At 39.4% G+C, this 13,127-nt stretch overlaps 1 protein-coding gene and 1 pseudogene across 1 annotated transcript in view; one reads left to right on the top strand and one right to left on the bottom strand.

Annotated features, from left to right (window-relative positions):
• Positions 1-13,127, bottom strand: part of LOC145485568 (uncharacterized) — a 24,993-nt gene extending 11,866 nt beyond the window's left edge. The window contains exons 1-6 of the mRNA XM_081464219.1: positions 12,834-13,127; positions 12,468-12,582; positions 11,835-11,957; positions 11,195-11,278; positions 10,744-10,777; positions 10,461-10,509 (exon numbers count right to left, since the gene is read on the bottom strand). Coding sequence (XP_081320345.1) covers positions 10,461-10,509; positions 10,744-10,777; positions 11,195-11,278; positions 11,835-11,957; positions 12,468-12,582; positions 12,834-13,127 — 699 coding nt within the window. The remainder of the gene's footprint in view (positions 1-10,460; positions 10,510-10,743; positions 10,778-11,194; positions 11,279-11,834; positions 11,958-12,467; positions 12,583-12,833) is intronic.
• On the top strand, positions 3,318-5,870 carry LOC145484770 (uncharacterized; annotated as a pseudogene).

The following is a 13,127-nucleotide window of genomic DNA, read 5'->3' as shown; positions in this document are numbered from 1 at the left end:
CTGAAAATATATCTTACGTGACGCCAGTCACGTAATACATGCAGCGTGTTTAGTCTATGTGACTTTGAACTTATATTTTGGGCTTTTTCTATAGCTCTTTTGTATCTTGCGTGGAATAATGAAACAATGTTGTAATAACGGCATGGATCAACTCTCTCTGTATATTTCCAACAAAGCAAGGCCCACAAATGGAACAAAAACAGATTATAGTACTCAACAATAGCGTTCTCTGAACATACCGCATTATGCAAATTTGAGAAGAGACTGTCGCGAACTTTTGCATTTTACCTGTGTGAACCTCGATTACCCAGATTTTTTTTTTTTCCATATTATTATAGTAAAAACGACACTCTTCTCCGCAGTACTTGTTTTAGTTCCATATCGGACATACCAAGATACGTTTTAAGCCCGTAAAACTACGCAATTTTTGCCGTTTTCAGAGGGGCTTTAGAAGGCAATTCTTCAACGGTCGACGGAATCCTTCAAAATGCTTGAAAAATTTAAAACTTCCTAATGTCATATAGAAGAAAAGAAAAGCTCTTATGCTAAGTTTATCCCGAGTTCTAGTTTTGTAAATTGTTTCAATGCGAATACCGAGAACTTTGTCAATTTTCCAGATATTTTTTGCATATTTAACGAGGCAAAAAGCTATATTTTCGTTTTTTGTGAATTTCTCGAAGACTTTAAATTCTACGAAAATCGGAATAATATTTTCGAAAGTGGCTCCCTAAAAGCGTTCTCTAGGCAATGTTTCAGGATTTTCGATTTTTCTAACCTGGCCAGCCATTCTCGATATTTTCAGTCAGTGACTCGTAAAGTCTGCATTGAGCAGATCTTGGATGTAGATGATGCCTTTGTTGTACCATTCGTTAATAAAAATTGTCTTTCCGTCCAGCCGGATGTTGCGATTATTCCAGATTATTTGATCGTATACGGGTATTTTTTTGCTGTCAGTTGAAAACTTGAATTCTTGCCAATAACATAGAACCGTGCGGTAGAATTCAGGGAGTTGTTCTAAGTTGAGCGTCTTTACGTCGTGGTCGCAATTAATCAGGAAATCAACACCATCTTAATGACCAGGGCAACTACGCTCTCTACCGTAGTTATAGAGGTACCATTTTGTTTGCGTTACAGCGTATTACACTTTGGAAGGCCTTGCCTCAATGACCGCTTCAAACAGGTCGGATCTATCAGGCATTTACGTTTGCGCTTTTAGTAAGCGCTTTGATTTTTAACAGTTTGATTTTGTCAGCGCCGTTTTTTGTTGTATTATCTCCGGCAGTATAGCACGTTCCTGGCGGCATCTCAATTTTTTGGGTTTGCTAAACATGTTGCCGATTTACTGATTTTTGTTTGGTTCCTGTACATACTTGAATATTTTACTCAGTAAATGTCCTGTAGATTTCTCAGTCTTTGCCATAATGTTCTTGTATCCTGGTCGCAGTTACCTCGCATATTCACCATTAAGAAATCTGGTGAAACGTAAGGCCCCCTTGTTTTATTTGCTGTTATAGATTTCTACAACCCAGCAATAATGTTGACTCGTGGAAAACGCCGTGCGGCCCCAGGCACCGTTTGTACGTCTGCTGGTTCCAAAAAGGCACGCTCGAAGCGCACCACACCAACTGCGTCTAAGCGCACCCGAAGAGGCCAAGGGATTAACAGCCTGAACGGTTCTCATCCCAGCCAGCTACAGCGTCAGCTATTAGTACCTCCACAAACTGTACCCAGTGTTGATATTGAGACCCCAACCGCATCCGGTTCTAGCGTTCCGAATATCCCTTCAGGTTGGTCCATCCCTGCCTTGACATTGGTGATTTCAGCGGCAGTGATCAAGGGTCTTACTGATGCCGGTATCTTCCCCAGTACCAACGTCAACGTGGCGCAGAATACATCCCAGACTGTTGGAGCCGAACAGGAGTCAGTTGCTGATGTAGTAGATAATTTAACTGGTGAGGGCCATGATATTTTGAATCCTAATCACCTTGACACTCTCGATAGTAACAACCGGCCACAACAAGTGCATAAATTGATTTGCGTTCCCTTAGCGAGTCGGGTGCCTGAAAAAATTCAAGCCAAAATTTGGGCCAATGAGTATGTCGAGCTCGGTAGTCTGTGTTCTTCTATCCCGGGTGACCCAAAATACAATTTTACTGTCAAAACACCAGCCACGTCAATGAATGGCAACATATCTTCAATTTGGCAAAAGAGATTTGCAGAGAAAATAAATTAAAAGAATTCCATTACAAATTCTTACATAGAATTATAGTCACCAAGAAAGAATTATGTCGCTTTGGTATCAAACAAGATAGTGATTGTTTATATTGTGGAAATGAAGGCTCCATCGAACATACCTTTATCAACTGCCAATTCTCAAAAGCTTTCCAGCGAAGAGTTATTCAATGGTTCAATAACGTTAATTATACTAATCAACACCCGTCTGTTAAAGAAACATTATTTGGCCTTTCTCCGACCTCTTCAATTGAAACAAAACTCTGCTAAGGCAGAAGTCACTTTTTCCATGGGACGATATCCACTGGGAATTGTGGTTGCAGGCGCACCAAATGAACCGGAATTCATCACAGACCGCCATGTCAGGTAGCTCTAGTGCTAGGCCTTTTAAACAGCACTTTCTGAGAGGCTTCTGCTGGAAATTTCACCAAGGGGACAAGGGTTTTGGGTGTAATTTCAAACACGAATGTTTTGAATGCGGTGCCGCACACCCAGCATCTAAATGTCATTCTTCAAAACTCCCAGTTGCTACCTCACGCACAGTCCCAGCCAACACCTCTACCAACATCAATACGGGTAAATAAATTAAGTGTTTACTTAGCTAATTATCCTTTAAATGGTTTTTCACTTGATTATGTTGGACCTAGAGAAACGGCCACTTGCGTTAATTTGTTGTCAGCACTTCAAAATCCCGACGCTGTAAATGAAAAGCTCAATAAGGAAATAAATTTAAGTCGTATAGTAGAGCCATTTAACACACGGTCTTTGCGCATGTCGCCTTTAGGTCTGATTCCTAAGAAAACGCCTGGAGAATATCGCTTAATTCATCACCTGTCTTTTCCATTTGGTAAATCTGTTAACTCTCACATTCCTAAAATCGCGTCTAGCGTTCAATACGCATCAATAGACGATGCTGTCAGATTAATACGGCGCACATGCAGGGGCTGCGCACTAGCCAAAACAGACATAAAAAACGCTTTTCGCTTAATCCCGGTTTCACAAACCGATTATGATCTGCTAGGAATGCTTTGGAAGAATCAATTCTATTATGATCGATGCCTCCCTATGGGGTGTGCAAGCTCCTGTAAGATTTTTGAAACATTCAGTTCAGCTTTAGAGTGGATTGCCCGACATAAATTAGGAATTTCGGGCATTTTGCATATCTTAAATAATTTCCTTATTATTGAGCCCGACCATTGGACTTGCTCCAATAGCCTCTCTAAATTTGTTAAGACTTGTGATGAGCTAGGAGTTCCAATAGCACCTGAAAAAACCTTAGGTCCGCATACTGTTTTATCTTTCGCGGGTATTGAGCTTGATACATGTCGAATGGAAGCTCGTCTTCCACACGACAAGTTAGAGAAATGTAGGAACATGTTGGAAGACTTTTTAAAGCGTATAAAGGTTTCTCTTCGAGAAATGCAATCTCTTATTGGTTTATTGAACTTCACCTGCTCAGTAGTTCTACCAGGTCGGACTTTTCTTAGACGTATGATTAACGTCACAGTGGGTGTACGTCGCCCAACCCACTAAATTCGTTTAAAACGTGACGTGAAAGGAGATCTTAACATGTGGTTACAGTTTCTTAACCACTTTAATGGGAAATCATTCTTTTTAGATTTCATTTGGGTTTCCTCAGTAACGTTACATTTGTACACGGATTCCTCCGGATCTTTAGGTTATGGTGCCGTTTTGTCATGCTTCATACTGACAATCAGGCGCTAGCGGAGGTTATAAGGAAGAAAACAACAAAGGACAGGGAGCTCTTGGTACTTGTCCGCGCCCTGGTTTTGTCCTGCTTGAGGCATAATATTCTATTCTGAGCAATCCACCTGCCCGGAATTTTAAATACGAAAGCTGACGCCTAATCGCGGTTGCAGGCGGACAAATTCAAGTCCCTCGACCAGGATGCGGACCGTGAACCGACAATCGTGCCTCCCCATCTGTTACCAGAGAACTGGGGGATATAACTAAGAAACTTCTAGCTGCCAGTTTAAATAGCGCCTCGGCTAGAGTTTACAGACGGCCTTGGACTTTGTTCACTACTTGGGCTGCTCAATATCGAGGTACCTCGGTTATTTCACTGCCAGTGCAACCAGCTGTGTTAGCTCTCTTTATATCACATTTGTTTTCTCTTCACTATACTTCCTCATCAGTGACCACTTACGTTTCCGCTATTGGTTACGTACACAAGTTAGTCGGGGTAGAAGACCCAACCGCAGCGACAATAATTGTTCAAATTCTTAAGGGTTATAGGAAATTAGCTCCAGTCAGAGATGTTCGCTTACCAATCACTCTGCCAATCTTACGCCAGCTAATACAATCGTTCACACATACAGCCACGTCAGCTTATCAGAAATGCTTAATATCAGGCATGTGCCCTTTAGCATTTTTTGCCCTTTTGCGAATAGGAGAAATGACCACCACAACTGGACAACAGGTCAATCTTATAAATATAACGCTGTTAGATCGTCTAGTAGACAAGTATGGCCATGTCAAGGCCCTTCAACTTTCTCTTTTTCAATATAAGCATAGCGACCCAAGTCAACCTTTTGTAATTTATATTTACCCTGAGATCAATTGTTGCCCGCTACAACTTATCTTAGATTATATCTCGCTAAGAGGACATACTCCAGGTCCCCTATTTTGCTGGCCGGATGGGAGGCCGATTTCTAGATCATTCTCTATCATACAACTTAATAATGCCTTGCAGTTTAACAACCTAGATGCTTCTTTATACAAGTCACATAGTTTTCGTATTGGTGCCGCAAGCTGGGCAGCCGCCAAAGGTTTTTCGGACTTTCAGATTCGTTAGCTAGGTCGCTGGAATTCAAACGCTTTCCTTAAAATTATCTACGAACGCCTAGTCTCGCCACTGACTTATCAACACCCTAGCTATGAATTAGTACAATGGATAACACACGCAGGTGCTTTGTTGTCGCATCCCTAATGTTTTCTGGCGTTAAGCTTCGTTTATATTTATGATGTCTCAGAGTTTGCCAAGAGTGTTCGGCTGGGGGTGGCCGCTTAACAGCGTCCTTCTGGCCTTTTTCATCGCCCTCACCTTTACTAGAGCTTAAATTACTTTTAAATCGTTGGGATGACGACTTTATATACTTTATGAATGATTATTATGTTATGATGTAGTTAATTATTAGTTAGTAATTTATCAATTAAAAGCGGCCACGACACATGGCCAAATTATTATCCCACCAGGTTGCTGTCTTTATTTTAAGCGCTCTAGCAAACAGAGCTCGACTGTTGGCTTAAATCAGTCGTGTAGTCAATATGATTGAAAACCACTCGATGGAAGGGGGCATAAAGTGAATTAGCAGATCATTTCTAAGCAAATGCAAAGCTGTATGTTCTGTATTCTTTAATTAGTTAGTTCTAGGGCTGGAATTCTCAAGTAACGGTTCCAGAGGAAAATGGGCTATCAGTGACAACTTTCCTCATTCTCCTCCCCTAGCGGAGGTTTGGAAGAAATGCTCATCGATCGCTGTCTCTCCCAGTTTATGACGAGATTCATGAGACTTCAAAATACCCAGCAGGACATGGGTTCTAATTTATAATAGTTTATATTTTTGATCTGTCTGATACAAACGGCGGGTTCGTGGATCCATCGTGCTCTTCATGGTTTCAATCTTCGAGAAAGAGAGACCCAGTTATTGTTGCCGCTCTGTCCGGAATAGTTTGAAGAGCGTTAAAAAAGAAAGATCCTGGATGCCGATAAAATTCAGCATTTCAAGGAATCGAAGCTCGAGATATTTTTCGGCAGAGACGAGCGAAAGCCGGATTTACGTCTGCGTTCGCAGGCTAAGGGATACGCGGTTTTCAGGGAGAAGCTCTTAAGCAAAACTGCCAAACAGAAAAATGGGCCACACTTGCAAAACTGAGTCATTCGGAAAAATAGGTCACACTTCGAAAAAAGGGTCACACTTGAAAAAATGGATCACACTCAGAAATGTGAGTCAAACTTGGAAAAATTGGTCACGCTTGGAAAAACGGGTCACACTTGGAAAAAGAGTCACACTTGGAAAAATGGTTCACACTTGATAAAAAGGGTTGCACTTAAAAAAGTGGGTCATACTTGGAAAAAGGTTGACACGCTTGGAACAATGGGTCACACTTCTAAAGATGGGCCAAACTTAGTAAAGTAGGTAACACTTGGAAAAAAAGGGGTTACACTTGCAAAGATGGGCCACAATTCGAAAAATGGGTCACATTTAGGAAAAAACAAAGGGTCACACTTGTAAAAATGGGTCACATTTGGAAGAATGGGTCACACTTACAAAAGTGGTTCACACTTAGAGAAATGGGTCACATCTGGGAAAACAGGGTTACACTTTGGAAAATGGGTCATAATTTTAACAAAGGTTTACACTTGGAAAAATGGGTCGCACTTGGAAAAATGGGTCACACTTGGAAAAATGTGTGCAACTTGAAAAATGGGTGTTACTTGAAAAAATAGGCCGCATTTGGAAAAATCGGTCCCACCCAGAAAAGTGGGTCACACCTGGAAAACGGGTCTAACCTGGAGAAATGGGTCACACTTAAAAAAAGAGTTACACTTAGAAAAAAAGTCACACTTGGAACAATATGTCAAACTTGAAAAAATAGGTAACAAGTGAAAAAATGGGTCAATCTTAGAAAACTAGGTCACACTTGGGAAAAGGGTTACTTTTCGAAAAATGAGTCACACTTGAAAAACAGGTAGGGTCACACTTAAAAAAAAATCGGTCACACTTAGAAAAAAATGGGTCGCACTTGGAGAAAAGGGCCACACTTGTAAAAATGGGTCAATCTTGTAAAAATGGGACACACCTGGAAAAAAGGGTCACACTTCGTAGAACGGGTCACATATAGGCGACATTTGGAAAAATATGTCAAACTTAGAAAGGTGGGTGACACTTGCAAAAATGGGTCACACTTGGAAAAACAGGGTCACAGTTTGAAAAAAGAGTCACTCTTGGAAGGATGGGTCACAGTGGGAAAATGGGTAACACTTACAAAACATGGATCACACTTGAAAAAAATGGTCAAGGGTTAAACTTGAAAAACGGGTCAGACTTGGAAAAATGGGTTACACTTGGAAAAATGAATCACACTTGAAAGAGTGGGTCATACTTAGAAAAGTGGGTCACATTTGGAAAAAATGGGTCACACTTGGAGAAACGAGTCACACATAGAAAAAAAGAGTCACATTTGGAAACAAGTACACACTTGGAACATTGGGTCACTCTTAAAAAGATAGATAACACTTTAAAAAATGGGTCAAACTTAGAACAGTGGGTCATACCACTTGGAAAAAACGGTCACACTTAGCAAAGTGGTTCACACTTGGAAAAATGGGTCACATTTAGAAAAATAGGTCACACTTAGAAAAAATAAGTAAGACATGCGAAAATTGGTCACACTTAGAAAAATGGGTCACTCTTGAAAAAAGGGTCAGCCTTAGAAAAAGAAGGGTTAAACTTGGTAAAATGGGTCATTTTTGATAAAAAAGGTCACACTTGGAAAAATGGATCACACCTGGAAAATTAAGTCATATTTGATAAAAAAGGGTCACACTTGTAAAAATGGGTCACACTTGAAAAAATGGGTCACACCTTGAAAATTGGGTCACATCTGATAAAAAGGGTCATACTTGTTAAAATGGGTCAGACTTGGAAAAAGGGATGACAATTGGAAAAACGGGGACACGCTTGGAAAAATGGGTCACACTTGAAAAAAATAGGTCATATTTGGAAAAATGTGTTAAACTTAGAAAAGTGGGTGACACTTTGAAAAATGGATGACAGTTGCAAAAATGGGTCACACTTGGAAAATGGGTCACACTTAACAAAAAAAATGGGTCTCATTAGGGAAAATGGGTCACACTTAAAAAAAAAAGACTGGGTCGCATTAGGTAAAAGGGGTCGCATTTGAAAAAAAGTTGGTCACATTCAGAAAAGTGGGTCACACTTACAAAAATGGGTCGCATCAGGAAAAATGGGTCGCATTTGAAACAATTGGTCACAATTAGAAAAGTGGGTAACACCTGGTAAAATGGATCACACTTACTGAAACGGTTCACACAAAGAGGGATTAACATTTCCAGAAACGGGTTAAATTAGAAAAATGGGTCAAACTTGTAAAAATGGGACACACTCAGAAAAATGGGTCACACGGTAAAATGGGTCACACTTGGAACAATGAGTCGCATTTGGAAAAAGAGTCACACTTGTAAAAATGGGCACATTTGGAAAAACTAGTAAGAAAAATGAGTCACGGCTGGTAACATGCGTCACACTTCGAAAAAAAAAAGGAATCTTACTTGAAAAAATTGGTCACAATATAAAAATGCCTCACACCTTGAAAAATGGGTCACCTTTAAAAAAGTGGATGACACTTTAAAAAATGGGTCACACTTGGAAATATGGGTCACACTTGAAAAAATGGTAACAATTGGATAAATGGGTCACACTTAAAAAAAGGGTAACACCAGGAAAAAAAGGTGACACTTAAAATAGGTCACACTTGAAAAAAGAGTCAAACTTGGAAAAAAGGTCACGTATGGAAAAATGAGTCACACTTGAAAAAATGGGTCGCATTTGAAAAAATAGGTCACACTTGGAAAATAGGTAACACATGGAAAAATTGGTCACACTTAGAAAGGTGGGTCACACATGAAAAAGTGGGTCACCCTTGGAATAAAGGGTTTCGCACTAGCAAAAATAGGTCACACTTGTAAAAAAGGGTCACTCTTAGGACAAAGGGTTAAACATAAAAAGAGTGGGTCACACTTACACTAGAAAAAATGGTTCACACTTGTTAAAAAGGGTCAAACTTAGAAAAATGGGCCACACTTGGGAAAAGGGGGACACGCTTGAAAACATGGGTCTTGCTTGAAAAAAATTCTCACATTTGGAAAAATGTGTCAAACTTAGAGGAGTGGGTGACACTTGCAAAATGGGTCACACTTGGAAAAACAAGGTCGCTCTTTGAAAAAAGAGTCGCACTTGGAAAAATGGGTTACACTTGCAAAAATGGATCACATTACGATGGGTCACGCTTAGAAAAATGGGTCACACCTAGATAGATTTTAAGTAAGATTAGACTTCTAAAAATGGGACACATTTGGAAAAAAAGTTTCACACTTACAAAAATGAGTTTCACTTGGTAAAATTGATCACACTTAGAGTTATTAAAGGTCAAATGATGTAGAAAATAACCGGGAGGGAGAAATGGAAATTAACTCGAGTTAGCAGGAGGTTCCAGTTACATATTCAGTTATCGCGGGAGTAAAATTGCAGTAAATGTATGACGAAAATTCAGGGGAAATCAAATCAAATTTGGATCGAGTTAGAGCGACGTTCGAATTAATGAGGGTTCGACTTATCAAAGTTACCAGGAGTCGACTGTAGCCTGTTTCTTTTGACACTAAACGGGAAATACATAAAGATTTGTTAGCTGTAGCGAAGTTTACAACGAGCAAGCAGCCGTTGAATACAGAGAGAGAGTTAGATCCGTCACGGTTTGTTAGATACCAGAGGTATTTCCAAAGATGCCACGCATAGTTTTGAAAGAAAAGTTCGATTTTCGGTTTCAACTGATCTCAAGTCGGACTGAACCGTAGCAGTGTTTTCCCCGCTTTGCTAGGCGTTGATTTATAAACGGAAACGTTTCCGTGTGAACATTTTTACGGTTAAAAAAAAAACAACAACAACACGGCTCAGTTGAAAGCAAAAAGCCCGACTATTTTCCCGTTTTGACAGGGAAAAGGCTATCGGGAGTACCAGTGTTTTATATACATACAGTGAATTAGCGCTATAAATGTTCCCAGAAAACTGAGAGGTTTTTTATTACCTTGATTTTCTTTCCGAAATGATTCCGTTGCCAGGTAGATGCCTTCTTTAACACGTTTCTTGTCAAGAAGCATCAAATTATTTTTACCGGGCGGTTAAGTTGGCTTGGATTAAATTAGACCCCTCCTGACTTTACTAGCCCAAGGTCTGTAGGGGCAGCTATTTCAGAACCTCACGAATCTCGTCGTGACAAAATCAAATTTTGTTTAGCGGTGCTTTCTCCATTCTCCTTTAAATGAAGGTTATGACTCAAGTTAAAATAAAAAGCAGTTAACAGGAAAAAAAAAATCACATCAATTTAAATCTATCCGCGTAAGAGTAGTGTGATTGAAGCCCCGTTAATTGAACGCTACTGCAAGAAAGCCAACAAATTAAAATCACCTTTCGTCCGTCAATCTTCATGACCAAAGACCATCCTCCTCCACTGGTCCTGAAATTTTAATTGTTTAGTATATTCGAATATGGCTCATTGATTGCATTCCTATAGCTAGTGCAAGTAAGCCGGTTCATTCCTTGTCCACCATTTATTCCGATTACAGTTATTTTTTTTTTCCACCTCAGTTTCGAAGGCTGTCTCGGGGAAACTCCGGTGCAAAGAGATTTTACTATGTTATATCGAGAATTTAATGAAGTAAAAGCTGGAAAAAAAGGACATTTCACTTACACATTTCTGTTGTATAGCTCCTCGCAGGACAAAGCTGCGTAAAAAGTAATAGTTGAATTAGGTCAGAGCTGAATACTTCGTTTCGAACTCCAAGAGTCTAAGAGTGTTAGACATAACGGTGGTTGATAAATAGCGACAACGACTATGGGACGGATATGTTGATGCGAGCCAGCATTCCCCAGCTACTAAAAGCATTTTCTGTTGCCTTCCTTCCTGTCATGTGACTTCCCAAATCCTGTAGGAGCTTACCAAGCTGATGTTTGGTTCATTTGCAAAAAAAAAAAAAAAACAACAACAACAACAAATGGAGTTTAATATATTACATAACAACAAAACCAAAAATGAATTAGATCAAGCCTAAACCGACCTGGCCCCGTTAGTACGCTACGTTGGAACCTCGTTCGACCCATCAACTATAAGCCCATTTCCCCATTTAAACATTTTTACTCACTGATGCAATCAAATGATCCCTTAGTATTGTTACACAAATCATCAGCAATGCAGTTGTGTGTTCCTGTAATACATTCGTCCACATCTGAAAATGAATTCAATAATGATTAGGCTCCTTTAAAATTTCGTTAGAAATATTCCTGTAATTAAATTAAATCCGCTGAAAGCCGTCAAGGCTAAACTGAGCGTGAAGAAAAAAGTCAACTGACTTTTATACCTCATAACGTTAAAGCTATTTTTTCCCCTCTATTCCTAAAGTGTCCCAAACAGTTCACTGTGGCCGCAGTTTTAACTTATTTCTCTCCTTATGGTACCCAAAATGCCTTCAAGTTGACAAGATAAATCATGAAACTTATACATGTATTTAAAAAAATGACAAGTCTAAGGCTAACTTGACGAGCACTGATCACTTCTTGAAAAAATGAAATTTCAGAATATGCTATTGTCTCAAACATTTGTTTCCATCGCGAAAAAAGGGGAAAAGTTTCTTGACATACAAGCATTAATTTTATATTCGTTATGTACGATGTCAAAATTGCAAGAAATGGTTTAAATCGTTATTATCAAACAAGTACGACTAAAATGTAACTTATGCGCAAATATCTAACTTCAGGCAACCTTAAAACAACTAAAAATTCCACCTTCACAATCCTCTCCGTCTCCATGATAACCGGCTTTACAAGAGCAACCGCGCGATCCTTCGGTGTTAATACACTCAGCATTAACATCACAACTGAATGTTCCTGCATTACATTCGTCAATATCTGAAAGAAATATATTACATTCGGATACCTGTATTAAATTTGCTTGGATTACTGTACGACCTGTGCGGAACACGGATTCGCTAGTTTTACATCTTCAGAATGTACCCTTCAAGGTGACTAAACGTTTTCGTCACAGAAGTTTTTTTTTTTTTTTAAGTCTGTGCACATTTGTATGCCGTGGTGTTTGTTTTCTTCTCGTTTGTTTGGCAATGTCATGAAACACTTTTTCTATTTTTTTTTTTCTTAATCTTTTAAATAAGTAGTAGATTGTACGAAAAGTAGATAAAGTGCATTGGGTTATGGATCTCAGCACTCAGCGCGACATTAGCGTTCCCGGCCAGCTTATCCCAAAATTATTAGACGTCAAAACAGGGCAATCAAAAATTATAACGACTACAATTAAATGTGTTTGATCAGAATAAAGTCCCAATATTTTAATGGTTTTTCGTGACGTTTGATACTTTGATATATTTTTTACAACTTAGTAAGTTGCAGCTACATATTTCTTACCTTTTTCGCAATGCTGACCCGTATATCCTGCAGGACACAGACAACGATATCCCTTGCGTGTAAAACCGGTTTGGCACGTCGCTTCGTTATAGCAGGGATCATTTGCGCAAGCATTCTAAGAACCAAAAAGGAAACTCAGAGCACATAAAATAATGACATTCCTCTGACTGTAATGATTTCAATAGTAAACTTTCTTTAATGTCGCCGCTGAACCCACGTAATGCCTCATAGGTAACAAGTAAGGCCAAAATGGATTTATGAAGAAATTAAAGCATCAAACTGGCACTTAAGGTACACATGTAACAAGAAATCAAAAGCAAGAAACACCTTAAGCATTGTTAATTTTATTTTCTGAAATGCTTTTACCTTTGCTCCACGGTATACGTAATTCGGATTTTCCTCCACGTCTCTTTTGTTCTCTTCATAGGTAGCATTATTCAATTCGCAGTTGTGTTTTCCATTTTCATTTTTCGTCATAAGATTATAACTGACACATTTCGGTTCCATGGAGCATAGTACACCACAGAATTCCTTGTTCGTGACGTCAGTCCTGCTAATCACGTGGTTCATCAGACGGTGGCCGTGAAACACTTGGGCGGCTCTAAACTCCAAATGACGACATTCATCTAAACATTTTACATTTGACAAAGACATAGCCAT

Source organism: Orbicella franksi, chromosome 4, assembly GCF_964199315.1.
Source record: "Orbicella franksi chromosome 4, jaOrbFran1.1, whole genome shotgun sequence".
Taxonomy (NCBI): domain Eukaryota; kingdom Metazoa; phylum Cnidaria; class Anthozoa; order Scleractinia; family Merulinidae; genus Orbicella; species Orbicella franksi.
This window is presented reverse-complemented; position numbering and strand designations above follow the sequence as displayed.